Below are 22,398 nucleotides of genomic sequence, written 5' to 3' on the forward strand. Positions count from 1 at the left end.
TGGAGGCACACAATTGCATAGAATCTCTTTGGATGCAGTATAATACAATTTTGCATTCACTTAAACTTGGAAACCCAAACCTGCTCCAGCATGGCAATGCCCATGTGTAAACTCCTTGAAGATCTGGTTTACATTCTTTTGAGAGGAAGATCTTCAGTGCCCTGCTATAGAGCTCTGATATCATCCCTACTGCACCCCCAGGCCCAGGACAAATATCCATAAGCACACTCCAAAATGTAGTGGAACATCTTCCCAAAAGAGTGGAGGGAAATATAAGAGCAAATTGGGACTAAATGTGGTATGCAATGCTCAAAAATCACATACTTATGACCAGGTGACCCAATATTTTTGGCAATATAGTGTATGTATATATATGCGCCATTTTTAATAAATAAATAAAAAATATTGTTGGACGATTGGTGCAGTTTATGTGAAATAAAATCACTTTGCTTCTGTCTGTCAAATAATTGATTAACCTCCACATCACCTCGGGCTTACTTTATAAACTGTTCTATCAGAACAATACAAGTCTCATGTCTGTGACCGAAGCAGATCAGTGACATTACTTGCATGAACACATTGAACACGATGTTCTCTTCTGTAAAAGAACACTCATTTGAATATTTGGTACAGAGCCATGTTACGTAAAAGAACAACAAATAAAAAGGAAACAATGATAGCATTTAGCTTAGGTAACCTTTTCAACCCAACCTGATATTCCAGTTATAAAAAAAAAAAAGACTTTCTAATAATCTGTCAAATAAAAAACAAACTCAATCCTGAATTATATGGATGAACAAGAATATTGTAGTATATATTTTTACCTTCTTTGAAGCACAATGTCCATACAGTCCAATCTATTTACTTACAGTACTTATATAACATTAAGAATAACCTCAGGGAGTTCCTTCAATGTCATGAATGCTTTTGGCAGAAGATCTTAGAGTCCTCATGTTTAGGAGCAACGAGGCTGGATGGGATTTACTCGTCGTATTTGTTAATTAATAATAGTAATGAATGTCATATTTAAAAAAGATATCATGCCCCCAAATGCTAAAAAGCAACTCGAAATACAACAGACACATAGCATGAAAGGAAGTTTTGTTTCCAGACCTAAATTCAAGATGAAGAAGCTAAATTATGAAGTTTTACAAAACTCTTCTCCTGACATAATTTTTTTCTATTATTATCTTTATATTCTACTTTAACCTCGCTGTTTTAGGTTTAAAACTAATCCTGAACAACTAACATTGCCCTACTGCTATAAATACAATTTACACTATATGATCAACACCTAACCATCACACCCTTTAGTGCATTCTGTACATTTCTTTCCAGAGATAGTTCTCCTTTGAAGGTTTTCAACTACATTTTTTAAATGTGGCTTTGAAGGAAACATCGATGTTCATCATCGTGAGAACACTCCACAGTGAAACATGGTGGTGGTAGTATTATGTGTATCATAAGGATTCTTTTTAGTAGCAAAACCTAAGAAACTGGTCAGGACTGAGAGCTAGATGTTAGATGGATCCAAATACAGGATAATACTATAGAAAAACAAACGTTTTAATCTTCAAAAGACTTGGGAATGGTGGGAAGGTTTACTTTCAAACAGGACAACAACCTAAAACATACAGCTAAAGCTACACAGTGGAGTTGTTAGAAAGGTCCAGTAAATGCCCAGACCTCAATCCAACTGAGAAGATGTATCAAGATCGGTGCTGGAGCAAGACGAATGCAGATGCTAAAATTGGCTTTACCGAGCGCTGCACTTAAAGAGATAAATGCTTATGCATCAAACGAATAGCTGCTTTTAGGTTTAATTAACCCTTTCACAGAAATACATTGTGGAAATTAAATGGCAAAAATCCCAGTTGTGTCCATTTAAATTCAGGATTTTAACACTACAGATTGTGGACATTTTTTTAAGATGGGGATGAAAATATACACTGCATTGTACGCACTAAGCATTCCGCACATACACATGCATTGTACGCACTAAGCATTTACCCAGGGAACGTGTTGTTTACCTATATTTATTTATTGTAAAACAGATTATGTGATCACAGCAGGCTAAGTTGGTGCTTTGTTTGCCTAAGATGAGAAAGTCTTCAGGATCGCAGCTGTTGTATATGTTTGAAAAAGGCTAAGACTCTATAATCTAAAAGTAAACATGCAAAAGCATATTGCTGGATAATGCTTGCGAAAACCATGATGCCTTTTATAGCTTTAATGCCACAGCAAACTATGACCATTAGCATTTAGTGCTGGCCAAAGTAGCAAGTGATATCATGTCATCATCATTGTGCAACATCTCAACCTGCACAACCTACTGATCAAGCTGTTTGTGTTTACTGGTTTTACAGGAACTCTGTTTAATACTTTCGCCAGTTTAAAGCCTGTCAACAAACTGGAACAAACACTGAAGAGTATCAGATGCTTGACCATCTGTTGTCTGTGTAGCCATTAGTGCATTCAGAGCAGCCCGTGTACAATGGAGTATGATTATAGATCAACCAAAGACAATGAGAACACTCTAACGTATATCTGACAAATAACAAGCTGGAATAAAATAAATAAATCAAATATATGTATAAAAATGCTTAAAAAAAATAAATTTTGTCATAATACAGAATACAGAGCTCGATGTGCTACAAAAACCCCACCTAAATAGGTCAAAAGTCTATTCTGGGATTCAGGACAACAGTCTATAAAAAGTAACAACATCTTTGGTTGTTTTTAATAGTGAACTAGTTATTGCACAATCAAAATGTTGATCATCATACCACTGCACTTCTGTTGTGAGCTGTGTGCAAAAGCAAATACTTTCCTCGAAAGAAAGCTAGGTATAAATCTGAACTGCTTTATTCACAAGCTATAATCACATAAAATGCAAGTTACAATAAAGAGCACTGTATAATGGCTCACAATGGCTGCCTCGAGCTATTTTGATGAAGTTAGTCTCCAACGTGCGCTCATTTCACATGGCACGTGTTCAGGCTCTGCAGCTGCTGCACGATGACTCACCAATTTATGAAACCTATCATAATACTCTTTTTGCTCGTCGGCATCATCCTGCTATCACATGTATGAGCAAGTTTAGGTGCTGGCTGGAATGAGCCACTTCCGTTCCAAAAGCTTCAGAGAAATACGGAGAGGCCCAAAGGTTCGCTTATATAATTTGCCCTCTCTGGGAACAGTCATATATTTCTTAGAAAATCATGTTTGGATTGTTCCAATGGTCCTTAACCAAATCAAACATTCAGAGTTCAGAGATCAGAATGATGTTTGGTTTTGTTACCACAGCGCTTAACCAAATCAAGAGTTCAGAGATCGCAGCAGTGTGTTCAAAAAAACTTTTTTACCCCCAACAATTCATTTACAAGCTTCCAAAAAAAGATGTCGTAATCAAGTACTCGAAGTGGAATAAAACATGAAGAGAAATGCAGAAACAGGAGAATGCACTCCTGAACATCAGCCTAAGATTGTTTTCACAGCTGACAAAACCGTCTAAGCTGGCGCACTAAACACAAACGTACTGCCTATTCACTCGTTAGCTTCATTTTTTAGTGATCTGATGCCTGCTAAGTGCAAACAACCTACATCTTTAAGCTTACTTTCCCTAAAAAAAACACCATCTGTTGCGTTTTATCTTTCTTAGATCTTAAGCAGACTTTCCTCCACTGCACTGTATTCCAAAGCTGCTTTCATGTACCACTGTTAACACCTTTGTCATCTTCCTCTTTTTACCTCCCCTGGGGGAAACCCAGGTCTATCTTCAATGTTCTTGTACTACTTTGTTAAAGTGATGTTTATTAGAAGAGCCCCTGGAGCGGAGGGTGAAATGATTGCAGACTCCATGTGAAAACCTGAAAGCCAGAAGACACAACGAACTGCTTGTTGACTCGACTCCAGCTTCTGTGAATTACCTGTAGATATTAGTGATAAGGCGTCCGAACGAACGATTTTTTTTGCTGGACGTGCATGAGCAAAGCACCGCAAAATTTCCATTAATTATGTACAGGAAACAGAATTGTGTAGTTTACTTTTTGACTCTTTTTCAACTCTCTTCTTTTATCACGTGACTCCTATATACGCTATGCGGTGCATTAAAAAGAAAACAGAATTGAGAAGTTTATCTCATGAGTATTCTGGTCCAAATCACTCGTTTTTTGTCAGGTGACTCCCATAGGTGCTATGGAGGTGATTAAAGAATTCAAGAAATTAAATGAACTAATTGAGTCTAGGAGAATGCTGAGGACGGAGCTGCCAGGTAGGAGGAAAAGAGGAAGTCCAAGGAGGAGGTTTATAGATGTGGTGAGGGAAGACATGCAGGTAGTTGGCTTGAAAGAGGCAGATGTAGAGGACAGGGGGGTATGGAGACGGATGATCTTTGGCGACCCGTAATGGGAGAAGCCGAGAGAAGAAGAAGAAGAAGAAGAAGAAGAAGAAAAAGAAGAAAGGAACTAATTGATTAAAAAAAAGATTCATTTTGATGAGCGAGATTCAAAGAACCAAGTTACTAATATGATCCAATCTTCCCATCACTAGTGAATGGTCGGAAATGTGGTAGTTAAGCGGTTAAGATGTTGGCCTTCTGATCAGAAGTTTAAATCCTAGCACCACCAAACTACCACTGCAATATAGTAAGTCAAATAAATCCTAGATTACCAACAGGGCGTTTCTTATAATTTTAACTATCACAACTAAGAGTGCCAATTATACTGGAGTTCACTGTACATGGCAGCTGATGGACCTGCCATAGCGTATTTGAGTCAGTAAGCTGGATTAACTATAAAGTGTCTCCTTCAAAGGGCAAATGTGTTTAGATTGGCAACAAATTCGCTCATTCTCCCCCACTTTTTCTGCAAGTGGTTACTTGTAATAGACGCTAGAAGTAGTAATAAAACAGGTTTATTTGCTTTGCTTCTCCTCAAGCGGCCTCACCCCCATCTCCATTTTTTTTTTCTTTTTCCACCTCGGTCTCACATGCCCTACAGCGCACAGGTCCGTGAGCACATTATCGCTCAATAAAAAGGCCTTTACACAGCGGGGTACGGTTTCCTTCAAGTTCCATGTGAATTAACTACGTGGGAATTGTATAGATGGAAAAAAAGACCTCTTGGTTATAAATGAAACCCAGCTGTCACGCGATTCAACAAAAGAGAGCATGCAACACGGCACACGGAGGACGGCGAAAGGGAGCGCGTTGCCGTGGCAACCGCGGTTTTGCCCACACTCACGTTCCCTTCAGAAATGACGGCCTTTTAGATTGACCTTCAAGTCACAGACGAGACTCTTAAGATGTTGTGGCTTTCAGGAACACAAAGCACACCTCAGAGTTGGGAGTTGTGTTAAATCAGAAAAAAAATTAAAAACTCGATGTTTCTATTTAGTTTTATATGTCACTAAGAACACAGACACGTTTTTTTTTTTGTTTGTTTTTTTTCACGTTTAAAGATGTTAACTACTAAAAGTTTAGCCATCACCCTTTCCAACTGTGGCTTCTTCCCATTAATACTTTACTTCCTGTAACATGACCTGATATCTCACACTTGCAGCTCTACTCTGGTTAAAATGATCGGCCTATCATTCTCTAATATTCAGTTTATTGATTAATTAATTATCGAGTTTTTGAATCTGATCTCGATTGATAATTTGCTATAAAAACGATTTTTCATGTTGAGACAAAGAAAAGTGAGTCACATCCTGGTTAGGATTTATTCCAATGTTCTGTAGATTGTTTGTCACCTAGGGGACGTGATGAGAACATGGTGTCCTTTAGATGTTGTTCCCTCTAGTGGGTGATGCACTCACTTACTGAGAAAGCAGCTCAAATACCAATTCATTCTCCTGGCAACTATGACATCGCATTAAGGGAAAGATTTCTTATAGCCCCGAAAAAATGGCGTGTATTTGCTTTTACTTTTGTCAAAAGAGGACAAATTGAATTTCCAGTCATTTTAGGATCTAAAAATTCTTGCAGGTCATCTCAGCACACAGTAAGAAACCAGACTATAAAAAATAGTGCTTGTGGTGCATTCTGGTCTATAGAACTCTATAAAAAAAAAAAACTAAATACTAAATAGGTCAAGTGTCTATTCCTGGACTCGGCACTACAAACTGTGAAAACAATTTTTTCCCCCGCCGGTGGTGGTGGTCTATTTTATTAGACAACACTTCGATTACTAAAGTTCCAGGTCAAGTCCCAGTTTATCCTTTTGTAAGTTTAGAGAAAAACATTTTTTTAACGTTGCCTCATATAGTATTATTCAGCTTATGTCAACAAACAGCTTAGGTCATTTTAAAGGCAAATCTTAAATATCTATTATATAAACTACTGAATTATTTTAATTCAAATCAGAGGTTAAATGATGGGTCCCAACTGATTATAACCGTAAATTCCGGACTATAAATCGCACCCATATATAAGCCACACCCACTGAATTTGACAAAGATTTTTATTTTGAACATAAATAAGCCGCACCTGTCTATAAACCACACAAATGTACTTTACAAAAGGCTTTAACGAAAGACAGTGTCTGTTACACGGTGTAACGGGTGAAATATGTTGCGTTTCCTTTAGGAGCATAGTGGTATTTTGGGAATAGCATGCCACTGCATTTTTCCGCTATCACTGCATGTGTGCAAGGCCGAGGATTATGTCCTTATTATTTTCTGATGCTCATTTCTAAGTTTCTTTGACTAACCCATAACGCTGTTGCCAAGAAAAATTAAAAAGCACGAGTTTTGGAAACCTGTCTGTGCTTATATGATTTCTGTTGCAACTGGAGTTAGCGAGCTCTCCCTTCACCCAGACTCAACGCGTTACAACGGCTTGTATCTAAACAGTAGCCGACCAAGAAAGTCATTGTTCACTGTCTTCCTCCTTCCTTTCACAACTATTTATCTCGGGAGTTTATCTTTTGGCGTCGTCGTGCGTTTAAGAAAAACGTTTTTTTCTCAAGAAGCCGTGCAGCTCAGAACACAGGTGAGGTGCGTTTTTTCGTTTCCATTCGGAAATATCATTGGTCTAATGTTATGGGGTTCAGTTTTTTGGCTTGAAGTTTGTGAAACCTGGAAAAACCCAGGAAAAATTCATAAATTAGCCGCTTCGTTGTTTAAGCCGCGGGGTTCAAAATGTGGGAAAACGGCTTATAGTCCGAAAAATGCGGTATTTATCATGCCAAATTATGAATCCCATTTAAGATATGAAATGGATATTTTTTATATAGCAATCCTTATCACTAATGTTATATTACTGTTTTTGTGGCTCCTCAATATAAAAATATTTTCAATATTTCACAACCAGAGTTTAGCCCATCACTCCAGATTGTATAATAACAGAAACATTACTGTTGTTTCCTGTTACATTGCCATGCAGTTGGGATCCAACTCACACATCCTAAACATGGACAATGAAACTGCACAGCACCAGGCATCATGGTTTTCCCTAAAGACAAAGACGCTGTGTGTCGTCCATGAGGTTTTTCTCTAGAGAATACAATGAGGGCGTTCTTTCCCTCGGTATTCGGGCCGAAAAGGATCTTGTGCTCGTCGCATAACTATATGAATGCATCCATGTATGTAAATGTAAAGGAACTAATGGATATTCTTTGGTGGATTCTGATTTAAAGCGAAATAATCAGGTACAAGTATAGAAACTGATTTGTTATGTTCACATTACCAGGCTGACACAAAAATCATGTGAATCTATTTTTGTAATTCTGAAATTATTGAAAGACCTAAGGCTCTTTTATATGTGGTTTTAGATTAAATACATTTTTTCACAGAACACGAATAAAAATACTGTCAGGTCGGCAAAACAGCAATCGAGGACGGTAATAGCAGTAGCTGTATTCAGTGATAGAAAGGAATATTTAGTAATTTGCTTAAAGTGATTCAAACTAAAAAAAAAAAAAGGAAGGAACTAAATGTACAATATTACCTTGAAAATACACGTGAACAGGAAAGGTTTTTTCAGGTGCTTTTTCACTGAAGAGAGAGCAAATGGGGATCTGACACATAATTGGCTTATCCTTGCTTGATATTTCTATTCACTGATCTGTTTGTATTTAACTATAAATAAAGATTCACATTCAGTCCAAGACATTTAGATTGTTTATTAGAAAAGCAATAGTGGGGAATTCTCTGTATTATTCTATTAGTAGGCAACCATTTATGTAGGGGGGGGAATTACATTTCAATATGAGTGCATTAATAAAGAAAAAAAAACTAGATCTCATAAAGGTAGTCTTTAGGTCAGAATACGTATCTGTTATTTGCTCTAAAGTGACATTTTCTTGGACGCAGATCTTTTTAGATGATCTCCTAACAACTCTCTTGCCCCATAATGAGGTCGTAAAACTCCCACCCCACCCGCCAAACACACGTCAATTCGGTTTGACCGAAAGTTACAGGAAGACCAGATTGACATCAGGACCACTTCCTCCGGTTACAAAAAAAAACAAAAAAAACTGTAATAAATACAAATATCAGTCGAGCAGGAAGTCAGGTCTGTGGTACCCAAAAAGGCTAAAATCCCCCTGATAGCAAGCGTAAAGTCGTCGTATGTCCCTTTTGCTAATCCCAGAGAAGTAGCGTTCAACCTTGGTCCGGTTGTAGCGCGTTATGCCTTTAGGGATGCTGGGGTACGATACCATGTCCTCAATTCCAGCAGCTTTGAGGATATATGGAGCATCTTGCTCAAGTGTCTCGTGATGGCCGATTACATCATAGGAAATGTCACAGGGGGCACAGAGTTCAGCGTAGGTTAACCAGTGGATGACGTGCTCTCCGAACTGGCGGTCGAGATGTTTCCGGCCCGACTCGTCTCCCAAGTAGCGCACAAAGTCCTCGAAGTGCAGGCCAGCGCTCCCTGAGGCGTCCCGGTGATTTTTGCGGTACTTGCGGATGATGGCTGGGGCGATGCTGTGCTTGTACCATGGTTCGAAACGCGGGTTCTCCACAAACTTATCCTTGAAGGCTGATATGAGGCGCTCGAATGGGTCTCGGACAATGAAGAACTTAAAGTATGTGTTTAATCTGAAATGATTTAAAAGAAACGTGTAAGGGCTGTAGTGGGATCATGATATTAGAGGTGTTTTTTTTTCTTTTCAATAGGCAGATAACAACAGGGTCTCACTTAATCTGATGAGGGGTGTAACAGTAGACATCAAAAGTTGACATTAAAAAAAAATTATAATTTATAAAATGCCTGCTTGGTTTAAAATTTAAAAAACAACGTTAAAATTAAAAAAGAATAAAGCTAATTAATGCAATACACTTATATTGATTATATTGAGTACTCCATTAAATAGGCACAAATTAATTTGATTATATAAAATTATACAAATTGTAGAAATTTAATAGTTTAAATTGGTTTGACCTTATTTAGGTAATACAGATGTTTATATAAATGTGTGTTTTACATTTAATATTTAATTTAAAGATCTAAAGATGTGATCTACTTAACTGTTCTACTTCATTCAGCAACCTTTAACAAATATCTTTATTCCTTCTATCCTTAATTCATTCACTCCCTCGATATGCGGAAATTGTCAGGATTTTCTAATTTTAGGAAAAAACTCTAAGCTGTACGATAAACGTTAAAAAAAATAAATAAATAAAAATAATAATAAAAAAGATTCTATTGCAGGGAAAGAAAAAAAAACGTGTTTTCCGTATGGATCGAGTAGTCACTTAATATATTTGTTGAGTAAACTCGATTTTTAACATTAAAATGATTGCATTCGGTACACATGTGCACCGTACCGAAAACCCTGTATCGAAACAGCTCGGTACGAATCTGTGTATCATTACACCCCTATCTCAGATGGTGTTTAATCAATCAGGACGTAGGGATACATTTTTTTTTTCTTAAGATTACACAGAAAAATTTTACCGCTCCATTAAAGATATCATAAAAGTAATTATAATATAGTTAACGTATTTCCAGACAGCTGTGAGTTCTTTCATAATAAAAAACTATTTCTCTCTTTGTATTTGGAATAAGAAGAAATTTTATGAATCAGTAGAACACTCTGTAGTCATTACTGCATTATTAAATAGTTCTGTTTATGCACAATAATGCATAGCAGGCTTGATGGTAACACAATGTTCATATAGTTTTATTAAGCTTTTATTGTAATGACTGGAGTGTACAGTTTTATTGTGGATAATAAATAAATTACTGCATGTCATATTTGGCTGAATGGATTAAATCTGGGAGAGACGTCACCATACCAATACCATCAATGTGCAGTTATGCAATTTTACATCAAATCATTGGGGGTAAAGCGAACATTTACAGACCTTTCCGCGACCTCTGCGTCACTCATGGAGGACAGGCGAGGTAAGCCGTTTCTCTCGTGGTCATGGACCACGTTCTCGGGTATGTCTTCCACCTTGGAGAATTTTCCTAAATGTTAACAATCAAGACATGTGAGAGAAAATCATCATCGCTATCCAAGTATAGTGCTTAAATTGTGTGCGCTGAACAACCCTCTCTCACCATTGAGGACAATGAGGACCTTCTTCCACTGTGTGTTGCCCACCTTGGGCGTCTGGCAGAAAAGAATCCTGTGTTTATCGCAAACGAAGATGCGGTCGAGGACGAACTTGCGCAGTGCAGTGTGTGTGAGGTTCCGGAGAGAGGAGTTCCTGCAGATGCTGGATAATAGCTGCAAACGCTGCACAGTCACTGACTCCCAGTCTGAGAGCTCCACCTGAGTTGGGCTACCTGAAGACTACACAAATATAGAGTGCACTTCAATATCAATGCTTTTTTTTTTTTTTTTTTTTTTTTTTTTTTTATAAAAGTCCTTATATATTTTCTGTATACACAATGTCTTCGTGTTTTCTAACCCCAACCAAATTTACACTGTATGGACAGAAGTATTGGGACAACTGACTTTTCCAGCCATATGTGGTCCTTTTTCCCCAAAACTGTTACCACAAAGTTGGAGACACATCATTATATAGGATCTCTTTGGATGCAGTAGCATGAAATGCTCACTTCAGTTGAACTAGGAGACCCAAACCTGTTCCAGTATGCCAATGTCCCTGTGCACAAACCCAGCTCCATGAAGATATGCTTTACATGGTTTGGAGTGGAAGATCTTGAGTGAACCCTATTGAACACCTCTGAGATGAATTGGAATGCAGCCCAGGCCTCCTCACCTCACCTACATCAGTATCTGACTTTTACTAAAACCCTTATGGCTGAATGAGTACAAAAATCTTTCCATAAAAGTGGAAATGATTATAACAGCAAATAGGGACTAAATGTGAAATGGGATGTTCATACATATACACATACATATACATATACACACACACTTATATACACTCACATACATATACATCAATACATAGATACACACATACATACATACATACACACACATATACATACATACATACACACACATACATACACACATATACATACATACACACATACATATATATATATATATATATATATATATATATATATATATATATATATATATATATATATATATATATATATATAGGTGTAGTAGGTTTGGCAGGTCTGGCAGTGCTCTTTTGTGTTTTGTGTATTTATCCTACACTGTCTGCACTATTGTGTTGTCTTGCTCTGGTTGCTAACGATGCACTTTATGTGGCGAGGACACATTAACTTTAGTCCTCAGCTCTGTGTTTTTCTATTATGTAGCTCTATGTGGTTTAATGTAGCATTAGGGTTCTGGAGGAACGTTTCATTTCACTGTGTACTGGGTCAGCTATAAATGGATGAAATCACAATAAAAGCTTCTTGACTTGAGTATATTTCAACTTTATATTAGTTATTGCCTTTTTTTTCTATAGTAACGGCTTGGACAGATACTCAAGGGCAGGTGAGCCACATAAACTGACTTTACAACATAAGCGATTGTAGATTGAGAGTAAAGATATAAATAAAGCCCTTCAGGACATGCTGTTCTAAAAAAGTTGTTGTCTCATTTCTTTACACGCATAATAAACGAGCTCGCTGATTCAGCTCAATTCGCTCACACTGCCGTGATTGGTAATGGAAATAAACTCGATCACCTAGAGAAGTAGTCGAGTACCTTGAAGTAAAAGTAAATAATTTTTCTCTCCAAAAGAATTTCCATGTTTGAATACTGCTTTATTGACTCGCTTTGAGCTAATCCTGTTAAAATAACCTAATTATGTGTTGAATGCTGAGAAACTGATAAGCGAGTGTGAGTAAATAAATGTCACGTGTCGCGCGCTGGAAGCGGTGACGCGTGATGATACTGAATGTACCGCCTGCAGAGAGTCAGGAAAACACAGCAGTCACTTGACTTCGTATTTACTCGAACATTAATAAACGCCTGCATGCAAACAGCATCCTCTAAATAATTGGGTACAAAAAAAACAACCAAAGAAATAAAATTAAAAAACCTACAAAAAAAAAATACATAAATAAAGAACTACAAAAAACTACAACCAAAGAAATAATAATAAAAAAAAAAATCGACCAGAAAAACAACAAAAAAAACCCCTAACAGATAAATAAATTAAAAAAACCAAACAACCAAAGAAATAAAAAACCTAAAAAAAATTAAAATATAATAAAATAAAAAAATAAAAATTTAAAATACACCACACACACACAAACACACACACACACACACAAGTGGAAAAAAAACACTCTAATAGCTGCCCACAGGACGATCTGTTCCCATGACAAAATAAGCAGTGTGGAGCAGCAGCATGACAGACAAAGCCATCGTGCTACCAGTCATTATGTTATTGAATTAGGCAGCTGTGATAGTATTAAAGTGACAGTGACAACAAATATAGTTCCTGTGTTCTACTATTATATGTAGTGTATGCACAGTTTGTGCCACCCCAATACTGTACATAAGTACATAAGAGTGACAGGAAGGCATATGGCATGAAGCTGACTGACTCACCGCTGCATACGGCTGTGAGGCTGGGTTCTGTGAAAGCTGAATTAGAGGTTTTTCACTCTTTAAGAATGTAGAGGTCCAGTTAAACACCACAGCCCTTCCCCCGTAGTCTGAAACAAAGAACATGTCTTTAAATGCCTAAGTATAAGCAAATCTAGGACCAAAACCTACAGTGCCTTGTATAATTATTAACACCCATAACCATTGGGCTGCAAGATTAAAAGACATTACATTGGAGAATGTGTGGTATAACTGACTGGGCTACAACCGTACAGATGCAGCATAGAATTTCAAAAAGATTTAATTCAGTTCAGTTCCATTTCAGTGCGATTGAACAAGAAGTAATGGTCTACATATAGAAAGTCAAATCATTTAGATAATTTCTATTCCCGTGTTACATATTTAGAACTGCATTTTAGTTTGCGTTAACAAATGTACATCAGTAACAGTACTGTAGTAGTTGTAGGAGTTGTGGTATTGTATGAGGTAGTCACGTGTGTCAGAGAAGTATGTGAGGGTGGTGCAGGACATGCATGAGGACAGTGTAATAGCAGTGAAGTGTGCAGTAGGAACGACAGACTGGTACAAGGTGAAGGTTGGACTGCATCAAGGATCGGCCCTGAGCCCTTTCCTGTTTGCAGTGGTGATGGACAGGTTAACGGACGAGGTCAGACAGGAGTCTCCCTGGACTATGACCCTGGAGAGGTGAAGGTACGTGCTGGACAGGAGGGGAATGAAAGTCAGTAGGAGTAAGACAGAGTACATGTGTGTGAACGAGAGGGAGGGCAGTGAAGTGGTGCGGTTGCAGAAAGAAGAGGTGGAGAAGGTGGCGGAGTTCAGGTACCTGGGGTCAACAGTGCAAAGTACTGGAAAGTGTGTTAGGGAAGTAAAGAAAAAGAGTGCAGGCAGGGTGGAGTGGGTGGAGAAGAGTGACAGGAGTGATTTGTGATAGAAGGATATCTGCAAGAGTGAAAGGAAAAGTTTATAGGTCTGTGGTGAGACCTGCGATGTTGTATGGATTAGAGACAGTGGCATTGAGTAAAAGACAGGAGGTGGAGCTGGAGGTAGCAGAGCTGAAGATGTTAAGGTTTTCTTTGGGAGTGACGAGAATGGACAAGATTAGAAAAGAGTTTATTAGAGGGACAGCGCATTTTGGATGTTTTGGTGAAAAGGTAAGGGAGGCGAGATTGAGATGGTTTGGACATGAGCAGAGGAGGGACATGAGTTATATTGGTAGGAGAATGCTGAGGATGGAGCCACCAGGAAGTAGGAAAAGAGGAAGGCCAAGAAGGAGGTTCACGGATGTGGTGAGGGAAGACATGCAGGTAGTTGGTGTGAAAGAGGCAGATGTAGAGGACAGGGGGGTATGGAGACGGATGATCCGCTGTGGCGACCCCTAATGGGAACAGCCGAAAGAAAAAGTAGAAGAAGTTAGGCTGCTTCAAATGTATGTAACCTCCATTTGTGAGCCTTTCTGTGTTGCTTAAAGATGCACAATATGCCACAATCCTCAAATGCTTATATACAAAAATACTTAAATGCAATAGTTTGTCCAATGCAAATCAATTAAAAAGTGACCCTGGGATTTTTACCGTCTGGCATTCTGATGCTGAAGTTGATGAATTTGCTGACGAACATGAGGATAAGCAGCACCCATCCGCAAGCGCCGACCAGCAGCCAGTGACGGCGCATCATTGGGCCATGGAGACGCTGACGGAGCCTGCAGTACAACACAACACAAACAAAGTATAGTTACATCATTGATACCAGTTTTTACCCAATAATATAAGTCTAACGGTACACGTGTACCGAATGCGTGTAATCCTTTTTACGTGCGGAACATATTTAAAATTTGAGTTCCCTCCGGAACGTGTTAAGTGGCAACCGCAAGTTTGTTTTGTCTCCACCATTTTTTTTATTATGTATCTTGTAAACATACACAACTATGTCAGGGGTATAAAAAAAACAAAAGAAACAAGAGTTAGTGCAATGTGGAATGAGGGTTGCTGTTCGGTAGGGCTGACAATTCGTCATATCGAGGGAGTGAATGAATGAAGGGTGGAAGGAATGAAGAAATCTGATAAGTTATGCTAAAATAAGTGGAACAGTTAAGTAGATCATATCTTCAGAAAATTCTATATTAAAACACACACACACACACACACACACACACACACACACACACACACACACACACACACACACACACACATCTGTATTACCCAAATGGGGTCTAACTAATGTAAACAATTTAATTAAATTTTTTCATTAATTTAATTTGTGCCAATTTAATTGATCACTCAATTTTATCAATCTATTTAAAAAGGTGTATTGCATTAATTTGATTTAAATTTGTATGAAATAATAATAATAATATTACTAATAAATTGAATACATTAATAAATAATTTAAAAAATAATAATAAATATTAGTTTTATATTATTTAACCAAGCAGCTATTTAAAATTGTTTTAAGAATGTAAACTGTTGATGTTCACAAATGTTAATAATAAACTGCATAAATAAATAAAAAAAAACCCGACAAGCAATTTTATGTTTCGCATATCTTCTCCCGAAATTGAACCGAACTGTGACTTCAAAAATATTATAGAAGCACAAATTGTCTGGTTTTAGAGCCTCAGCGTTTCAATGCAAACACTTCTATACTTCTTCAGCCAAATCTCCACATTGAAGCCACTGCTGGGCCTCTTGAGCGAGTCCTTAACCCTCAGACAGGATTAGCTAAATGCTAAATGAATGTTGGATTCAGTGCCATGTTGTGCCAAATGAACAACTGGTTGTGTACACCGTTAAAAGCCATGGGTAAACTAGTCTTGGAGGAGCTGTAAAGAAGAAAAGTTAATTTTTTGCCATGTCACACCTTCTCCATACATGTCAAGACAAGGTGGCATTTTACAGAACTACATAGCATATAGCTTGAAGCCAGGTCTTTAGTCACAGAAGAGCCATTGACTGCTGTAAGACTGATTGTGTTGTGGACTTGTGCCATAAGGAAAAAAAAAGAAGAAAAAAAAAAGATCTCCTTACAAAAAACAAAACATTTCAGAATAAAATTAAGATGACGATGGAAAAAAAAACTAAAGTAGTGATTTCTGACATCTGAATAAATTCACTTTCTACAAAGATTAAAGTTAACCATTAAACAAATCAGCATTGAGCAAGTGAAAGAAAACCGGAATACCTGATCTGAGGAGCCTGGAGCTCGAACATGTGCAGAATGTAAAACTGTGTAATAGCTTTTCAAATCATTTGCATAACGAGGTTGCATGCTAGGTTTCTCCGGTGTACATATTCCATACTGAAACAACTTTGTGGAGCCAAGCGTAACAGTATGACCAAGGTTAAGATTTACGAAAAATGTGTGGGAAAAAAAAAAAAACAACAACAACAATGGGTTGAATTCTTTCTGCCCAAGATTGTAAAAAGACATCTATATATCTGACTGCTATTATTTTCACTCAGCTTTGACTTTATGTGTAACACATCAATAGCAGTGACTACAAAAAACTGTGGTAATGGTTGTGACCAACATAGACTGCATTTTATTTTTTATTCCTTCCTTCATTTTTTTGTTAGCAGTGGTGCATCTGATTTATATCTACAATGTGGCCTGTATAACACACAACCGGACAACTGTGTTCAGAGATCTTAAAAGATTTAAGACTTTAAAAAACTTTTTTTTATTAATTTTATTTCTTACATGTACAAATAAATAGAAAGTTCTGCTTGGAAAACTGACTTTCTGTATAAAAAATTGTTTGTGTTTGGATGCACCTTCTGTCAGCCATTATATTGACACTCTAACAAAAGTTTATGAACAGTATAATAATGTAAGATGTAATAGTTTATGTAAACCTGACCTAAACACTGCCATACTGAGCTCTGGAATCAAACCCTTTTCCTGTATTTCTGCACAAAACTCAAACAGTCCACACACAGATCATGTGCATCAAATCTCTTCTGGTTTAATTTACTGCTGTTTTTCAACCTTCAATGCACAGGTTGCACAAAAGCCCACGTTCTGCCTCACAGTAGCACTGAAGTAAGTGCACCTCTAACTTATATATACGTATATGTGTGGAATTTATCAGTACATGGCTTTCAGAATTATAGGGATTTTCCTCTTTCAAAAGAAATTCTTGAAGCTGGACATAAAAAAGCTAGAAAAATCCATTAGCGTTAGTGTTAGCCCTTAGCTACTTCCGGGTTGGCGGCTAACGCTATGGATTCTGTAGCATTTTCACGCATACGCAAAACAAATCTTAGTTCCAGTAACCACAGTAACGCTGCATTAACTCTAGTTTCATTTTTTATACCCCCTTGGCATTGTTGTGTATGTTTTCAAGTTTAATAATAATAATAATAATAAATGCGCTGGAAGTGCAAGGCGGAGACTAAACAAACTTTTGGTCCGCCACCTAATACGTTATAGAGGGAAACTCAGATTGTAAAAATGTTCCGCAAGTAAAAAGGATTGCATTTGGTACACCTGTGTACCGAACCGAAAGCCCTGTACCGAAATTTTGGTACGAATATGTGTACCGTTACACCCTAATATATATATATATATATATATATATATATATATATATATATATATATATATATATATATATATGTGTGTGTGTGTGTGTTCAGTGTAGTGTTTCTAGAAAGTAACAAACCCCATAGCTGATGGACATTGTTGTCAAATGTAGCTTAAATAATGATGTTCTTGATTTGGTAACTTCCTGAAATATAGATAGAATAAAGATAAAAAGATTTCCAGTACATATTGTTCATGAGTTGAATATAATTATGATGATTATTAAATATTTAACCATGTAGACCCTTTAGATTAGCCATCCTTATTCTAAAAGTGTGGACAATAGGGGACAAGAGTTTTGGACGTTGGTAATAAAGCTTTGTCCAGTAGGCCTGTTTATTTCAAGGTTTTAAAGCCTACAACTATCTCTTGACCCACTCAATAGCCAGAAAAGCTACATTTAAGACCCTAATCGTCATAAATACCCACAAATTATTGATAATATGTGATGATAAATAATTCACTATACATCAGAAAACATCCTAGCTCATGATACACGGCGGAAACGCGCATGCGCATTGTCTGCATGTTTAATGCCCCTTTTTTTTGTTTCCTTTTTTGCAATATAGCGCTTACCTTTCATGTTTAAAAATCGGCGCTCTTCTTTGCGCCATGCAAAAACAATAATATACCAAACATGCCCTTTTTATATTTGAAATAATTCTGAAAACATATTGAAATACATTCCCTGTCCATGTTAAAATGCACTGGGGAAATGTACTTAGCTCACATTGTTATGCTACTCAGCTAGCTGTTAGCAACCGTCACGTTTGTCTTAAATCATACAATCGAGATAAATATACGAGTGAATTGTCCAAACAGAGCAAAATTCTGTTTTCTGTTTATGCACAGAGTTAAGCTAGCTAACCCAGGCACTGACACTAGCACTAAAAAGTCTTAGTTCAGCGTTTTACTTGGACGGCTGTATTACAAACTGCTATTTCTTAGTCGCGTAGTGCACTGTTTAGGGTGTCAACGTAATGGCGTCACAACCTATGAAGGGCACTCGTGTACGAAGCAAGGAGAGATTTGAGATTGAGCCATCGCCAAGCTAGCTGATCGCATTTACTACTGTCATTATACATAGATGTTAGTAATGAGGTTTACCTTTTTTAATAAAAATCAGACGTGGAAATAATATTTTGTTGCGTCTGTTCTCCTCCCGCCGATTCGATCCGACATGTCCAATCATGTTTTTTGGACATTTCTTTTTTCCAGACAGGGTTGCTGATGTAGTGGACCCTGATGTGTGTCCTTTTATTACTATATATACACAGTACAAAAGACACTTCTGCCTAATCTGAAATTAATTCATAATAGTGAATATATACTTCTCTTTTTTTGTGCAAGAGATGAACGCATAATTAATATATACTATAACATTTTATTCGACCTTTTTTCTATAAAAAAATGTATTGTGAGATATGCAAACTATGTCAGTATTCAGGAACACCCTATTTAACAGACATTACTGCTTATAACTTGGAGTCTTTCTATTCCTTTTTAATGAACATTCCTTGCAAATAATCTTTCAAATTACAGGATATCTTTGGACCTTCTTGAGCACACATGAGATTTATCTATCTACATATATTCACAGTGGAGTTCATAATGGATTTTGATGTTATTTACAATGTTGTTGTTTTTTTTTTTTTTTTGTGTGTGTTCATTTGCCCTAACACTTTCAAAAGCTTCAAAATTCACATTCATTGGAATCCATTTTTTCCATCTATTTGTACAACCTTCCCTGTGCCACTGCCTCTTTACATAACATAAACACATACACAGACCAGGCATAACATTATGACATTATAACATTATGACAGGTTAAGTGAATGACACTGATTATCTCCATCATGGCAGCTGTTAGAGGGTTGCATACATTTATATTATATTATATTATATTATATTATATTATATTATATTATATTATATTATATTATATTATATTATATTATATTATATTATATTATATTATATTATATTATATTATATTATATTATATGCTTCTCTTTCTCTCCCCATCCCGAAGCATCCTGAGGTTTGGCCAGCTCCAGTCACGTCCCACCTCATGAAGATTATGGACCTTTAAAGAAGTAGATGCCGAACTCGCAAACACTCCGAACCATCTAGAGACGTACCAGTGCCAATTGGATCCCACTACGTGTGGAGTTTTGACATTGGACCTCCTGGAGTGTTTAAAGGCTCTGGCATGGAGAAGCTGGTGTTGGATCTTTGATGATCACAAATGTCAAGCTATTTTATGAGTTGCTCAGTAGCTCCTAGTTTCATAACCATAAAGACTGTATAAAGCACATTACTTATAATAACACTTTAGTGCTCATATTAGTTCTCACTCTCCAGTGTTCTGTATTGTTTAAAGATTTATGATCCAACTCTTGATGTCACCCAAATGAGGATGGGTTTTCCTTTTGAGTCTGGTTCCTCTCAAGGTTTCTTCCTCATAACATCTAATTGAGTTTTTCCTTGCCACATTCACCACAGCTAAATGCACACCGTTCACCTTGACTGTTGATTTCTCTAAAGCTGCTTTGAGACAATGTCTGTTGTGAAAAGCGCTATAGAAATAAACTTGACTTGACTATATTAGGCACCAAGTGATCATTTTGTTCTCAAAGTTAACGTGTTAGAAGCAGGAAAAACGGGTAAGGATTTGAGCGAGTTTGACAAGGACCAAATTGTGATGTCTAGACGTCTGGTTCGGAGAATCTCCAAAACTGCAGCTCTTATGGGCTGTTCCTGGTCTGCAGTGGTCAGTATTTATCAAAAGTGGTCCAAGGAAGGAACTGTGATAAACCGGCGACAGGGTCATGGGTGACCAATGCTCCCTGATGCACATGGAGAGAAAAGGCTTGCCCGAGTGGTGATTGTATGCCAAAGATTTTTGTATAAATTCAGCATCCACAACAACTGTACAAAATTGCCTTTGGCTCATCTAGACATTGTTTTGCAAAAACACAGTTGTTCACTTTAATGATGAGAACACATAAGAGCTCCTTCTAATGACTCTTTCATTCAGATCATGTTTGTGCAAACAATGTTGTCAGCTGAACTTTTCATACATGTTTTCTTGGTCTTCCAGTTCTTGCCATGTTTTCCACAGTTTCTTTTACCTGCCATTTCAGACAGTCGAGATTGCAAGTTGAAACCATTTTGATGTGGTTTTATTGCTTAATCATGCTTTGGTGGGCATCAGTTAGATTAATTTGTAGATATGTAGTAAAGCCAATGCATGTTGAGCATTAGTACAAGGTTTGAGGAACCAGAAAATTGATCACACTTTGACTTTTTATTTTATTTTATTCTCATCCCTGCCAAAAGTCCTATTAAGGTCTAATGCATGTGCAGATTCAATGTCTTGTCATGGTCTGGCATCCTTTTCTATGTACTCATGCTCACTGTTATATTGTGGTCTGTGATTACAGTCAACGCGGTTCGGAAAATTCGCGATTTCACGTTTGGAACCTTACTAACAGCAAGTTGCGGATTATCTTAAAATTCGTGGGAATCCGCAGCGGGATCGAATGTTCGGGAACGTAAGAAATAAAATTTTTAACGATGTTTTCACTAACAAATTTCATTTTTTTTAAAAAACCTCGCGGTTATCCGGAACTCGTGGGGTCTTAGAACATAACCCCTGTGAGTTCTGGGGGGGCCACTGTATATGTGATATGTATAACTGTATTATAAGTGAGGGAGAATGTCAGTGTAGATTGTGATATGACTGCCTGCAAGAACATTGCCCCCAAATTACATTAAAAGGGATTTTATATAAGATGGTATCAAGACTGATGGCGCTAACTGGTGCTATTTTGAATACGTGCGTTACCACGTCTGCGATTTCATCATGGCGAGCCAGTTAGAACAAAGAGCAAACGTGAAATTCTGCGTGAAATCTGTAATTTTTTTTTGGTTTTGAGTGGTGCGAGTGCTTTAAGCGCAAAACATCATCACTGAGATCACGAGACCTTCAACGAGCTCAACCCAAAAAAAAAAAAAATGTTACAACCATTCGGCCACTTGTGCATGACGATCGTCAGAGAACAATTCACATGCTCTCTCTCCAAACCCTTCTCGCCTTTTCCCCGGAGATGAGGATCCAAAAGTTTACCTGACGCCATTGTGGACATACAGTGCGAAAAGCAGAAGGTGCTTGATGGGACATATTCCAGAATTCGCAGGGAACGATGTATTGCTGTGCAGGGGCGATAAGGTCTGTAAGGTGATAAGTCTGTAATCGTAAAGTGCTTTTGATATCTTTTTGATACCTCATAGTAGGGTTGCAGTGCATGAACCTACTAAGACGAATAAAAAAAACATTAACACATTCTTTCCAGACATTAAGCAGAGAACAGTACAGACCATAATGCTTGACCTCTATGGAGAGGGTGACTGCTGTGCTCTGGGGGAAATTTCCTGGCATAACATTAATCCTGAAAGAATCACCTTTACCCTATAAAAAAATAAATAAATAGTAGTAATAAAGTCTATCCAAATATTCTTTAATGTTTATCCTAGTGTTTAGCAGTCATTTCATTCTTATTTTGGCTGATAAACATGACTGAGGCGCCCTCATGTGGTCCAGAGGTTTCCAAGCGGCAACAAAAAACTTCAGCGTTAAAGATAACAGCAAAATTCGAATGCAACTATAAATGAAATGCAAAATCTAGATTTTCTAATCGTAGTCTAATGTAAAAGACGTGCACTAATCCACGTCAGAACGAAGGAAGGATTCAACACTCACGAGAACGTGAAGACGTGACGTCGTTAACGTGATTGTAGGCGTTACTTCACACCTCTAAGCCGAAAGAGACCACCACAGAGG

The 22,398-nt window shown here is 37.4% G+C and overlaps 1 protein-coding gene across 4 annotated transcripts; it reads right to left on the bottom strand.

The window, feature by feature from the left end:
- Window positions 1–8,103: 8,103 nt before the first annotated feature.
- Window positions 8,104–18,509, bottom strand: chst10 (carbohydrate sulfotransferase 10). 4 transcript variants are annotated; one of them, XM_083522428.1, is made up of 7 exons: window positions 18,129–18,488; window positions 17,632–17,697; window positions 14,540–14,667; window positions 12,951–13,057; window positions 10,514–10,748; window positions 10,315–10,420; window positions 8,104–9,045 (listed from the first exon to the last, which is right to left on the bottom strand). In XM_083522428.1, the coding sequence occupies exons 2-7, from the start codon at window positions 17,634–17,636 to the stop codon at window positions 8,496–8,498; spliced, it is 1,131 nt and encodes a 376-aa protein (XP_083378554.1). In that variant the 5' UTR covers window positions 17,637–17,697; window positions 18,129–18,488; the 3' UTR covers window positions 8,104–8,495. The 4 variants fall into 4 exon arrangements, with proteins under 4 accessions (XP_083378554.1, XP_083378551.1, XP_083378553.1 ...); XM_083522425.1 differs by lacking the exon at window positions 17,632–17,697 and having other exon boundaries at window positions 18,129–18,509; XM_083522427.1 differs by lacking the exons at window positions 17,632–17,697; window positions 18,129–18,488 and adding an exon at window positions 16,828–17,262.
- Window positions 18,510–22,398: the final 3,889 nt, after the last annotated feature.

This window comes from Silurus aristotelis, assembly GCF_946808225.1.
Source record: "Silurus aristotelis genome assembly, chromosome: 20".
In the NCBI taxonomy this organism is placed as follows: Eukaryota; Metazoa; Chordata; class Actinopteri; order Siluriformes; family Siluridae; genus Silurus; species Silurus aristotelis.